The following is a 2,500-nucleotide window of genomic DNA, read 5'->3' on the forward strand; positions in this document are numbered from 1 at the left end:
GGCTGCGTGGGTGGTGTGTGTGTGTGTGTGTGTGTGTGTGTGTGTGTGTGCAGGGTGCACTTCGAGCACCCAACCTCAACTCCATGAGCAAATCAGACACCAGGCTGCATGAGATCAACCGCCTGCCCTGCAATGGAAACAGTGAGTGCTGCTGATGATGCTGCTGATCTTCATCATCCTTCACCTGTATATCAGGTGGATCAGGGGAGGCTGGTGGAGGTAGAAATCGGAGGACGGCCTCATTGTAATGCATAGAACGGAATACACACCACGGTGAGGCCGTCCTCCGATTTCTACCTCCACCAGCCTCCCCTGAGGTGGTTACTGGACAGTGTCCTCTGTCACCTGTAGATGTGTACACAGTAACAGCATCCTCTGTGTGTTTCTATCCACCTCTCCTCCCTCTCCTCCCTCCTGTCTCTCCCTCTCCTCCCTCCCTCTCCTCCTTCCTGTCTCTCCCTCTCCTCTCCTCCCTCCCTCCCCTCCCTTTCCTCCCTCCCTCCCTCTCCTCCCTCCCTCCATTTCCTCCCTCCCTCCCTCTCCTCCCTCTCCTCCCTCCCTTTCCTCCCTCCCTCCCTCCCTCCTCCCTCCCTCTCCTCCCCCCTCCCGTCTCTCCATCCCAGGCGTTCATAAGAACCGTCCGGCCAGCATGGACCTCCTCCTCCTCCACAGCCGGCGGTCCCAGTCTGACCTCCGACCCTCCCACATCCGCCAGCTCCCCCAGATCCCCAGCCCAGAGGAGGGGGAGGCGGGGGGAGGGGTGGCGAGGGACCACACCTACACCGAGGTCGGCCTCCGCAACACTCCCACCCGTTGCCTCGACGACGGGCTGTACGAGAGCGTGGGGATCCGGGAGGCGGACGCGGACCCCAAGATGCCCCCCGCTCCCCCCCCCACCTCCGCCAACACCCCGGCCACGCTGAGGGCTGCGCAGAGCCCCCAGGCTCACGCCAACACCTACGCCAACACCAACGGAAACGGAAGCGGAAACGGAAGCGGAAACGGAAACGGAAATGGAAACGGAAATGGAAACGGAAACGGAAACGTATGTCATCGTGTGCATAGAACATAGGCGTCTATGCGTGTGCGTGTGCGTGTGCGTGTGCGTGTGCGTGTGCGTGTGTGTGTGTGTGTGCGTGTGCGCGTGTGTGTGTGTGTGTACATGTGTATGTGTGTCTGTGCCTGCCAGCGTGCCTGCGCGCGCGTGTGTGTGTGTGTGTGTGTGTGTGTGTACTTCTAGCATCCAACCTCAACTCGAAAACTGCAACGTATGGCATCATATGCATAGAACACAGGCGCCTGTGTGTGTGTGTTTTATTTGATGTCTAGTTTTCCAAGTATCAAACAATATCCACAGCATGCTTTATGGAGATCAGCACGACATCGCTGCCATACCTGTCACCTTTGACCTCCAGTCCCGGCGCCTGTGTGTTTAGGCTTTTTGTGTTTATGTTCTGTCTGTTTGTCTGGCTTTGCATGGTTTTGAGGTTGGTCTGTAATGTCAGGTGTGGAGCTGTGGAACATGCAAGTGTGTTTGTGGGAATGTGTGTGTGTGTGTGTGTGTGTGTGTGTGTGTGAGCACGACCGTGGGTGTGTGAGGCAATCATGGTTTTATTTGTGTGTGTGTTCCCCAGGGGAATGGCAGAGGGAACGGTCACAGGGCCGTTAACGGGACCATTAAGAGAGCAGGGAAGGGGCCTAATGGTGCCACCGGGGTTAACGGACCCCCACTGTCCTCCCTCCCCTCCATGACCCCCCAGGACCCAGTGACAGCAGAGTACGCCTCCATCCGGAAGGTCAAGAAGGTGAAGGAGTGTTTTAGTGTTGCTTGTTCCAGCGACCTTATGCACAGTTTCAACATATTTCTGCTGTTTCAACTTATTTAATGAACAAGTGTTTACAAATGTACTTGTCCAACGAAATTACTCAAATCAATCAAGGTTGACAAGGTGACCAGGAAGGAGAACAGCGGGGCGGAATCGGACAGCCAATCAAGCGTCGGAGACCCGCCCTCTGCCCCGCCCCCCCCTCTCCCTCGCAGTCAGGAGTTTCCACGGAAACAGCTGGAGCAGTTCCAGCTTCACTCCTTCCCCAAGGTACAGTTTCTGCTGGCTTTGATGATATTGACATTATTGTCCGTTCTAGAATGACCATCTAGGGACCACCGATGGCCCATCATGGCCTGACAAACCATTACAGTCTGGAGCTCAATACAAATATAGTAGAAATAGTCTACATGGTCTCATTAGAGGAGCAGCATTTCCAACCCTCTCTTCAGTCCTCTTCAGGCCAGAGTACTCTATGTACTTCACCAGCTTGTACTGTACACTGTGACGTAGGTGCAAAGCCATGTATACATAGTAGTAACACACCGACCTGTCAGTTCCACCGTTAACCACCAGGGGACACTGCCACCTACAGATTTGTCCCCCCTTCTGCTCTGCATTTGAGCTCCAGAGTAAGAACAGCAGATCTTAATCATCAGAACAACCCTACAGGG

At 55.2% G+C, this 2,500-nt stretch overlaps 1 protein-coding gene across 1 annotated transcript in view; it reads left to right on the forward strand.

Moving 5' to 3' along the window:
- The window catches only part of LOC310808342 (uncharacterized protein), a 46,303-nt gene that overhangs the window by 30,061 nt on the left and 13,742 nt on the right, over positions 1-2,500 (forward strand). The window contains 4 exon segments of the mRNA XM_083675187.1: positions 54-141; positions 624-1,045; positions 1,635-1,805; positions 1,941-2,096. Of these exon segments, the coding sequence (XP_083531313.1) occupies positions 54-141; positions 624-1,045; positions 1,635-1,805; positions 1,941-2,096 (837 nt within the window).

This window comes from Argentina silus (assembly GCF_951799395.1).
Source record: "Argentina silus genome assembly, chromosome: 8".
Lineage (NCBI taxonomy): Eukaryota > Metazoa > Chordata > Actinopteri > Argentiniformes > Argentinidae > Argentina > Argentina silus.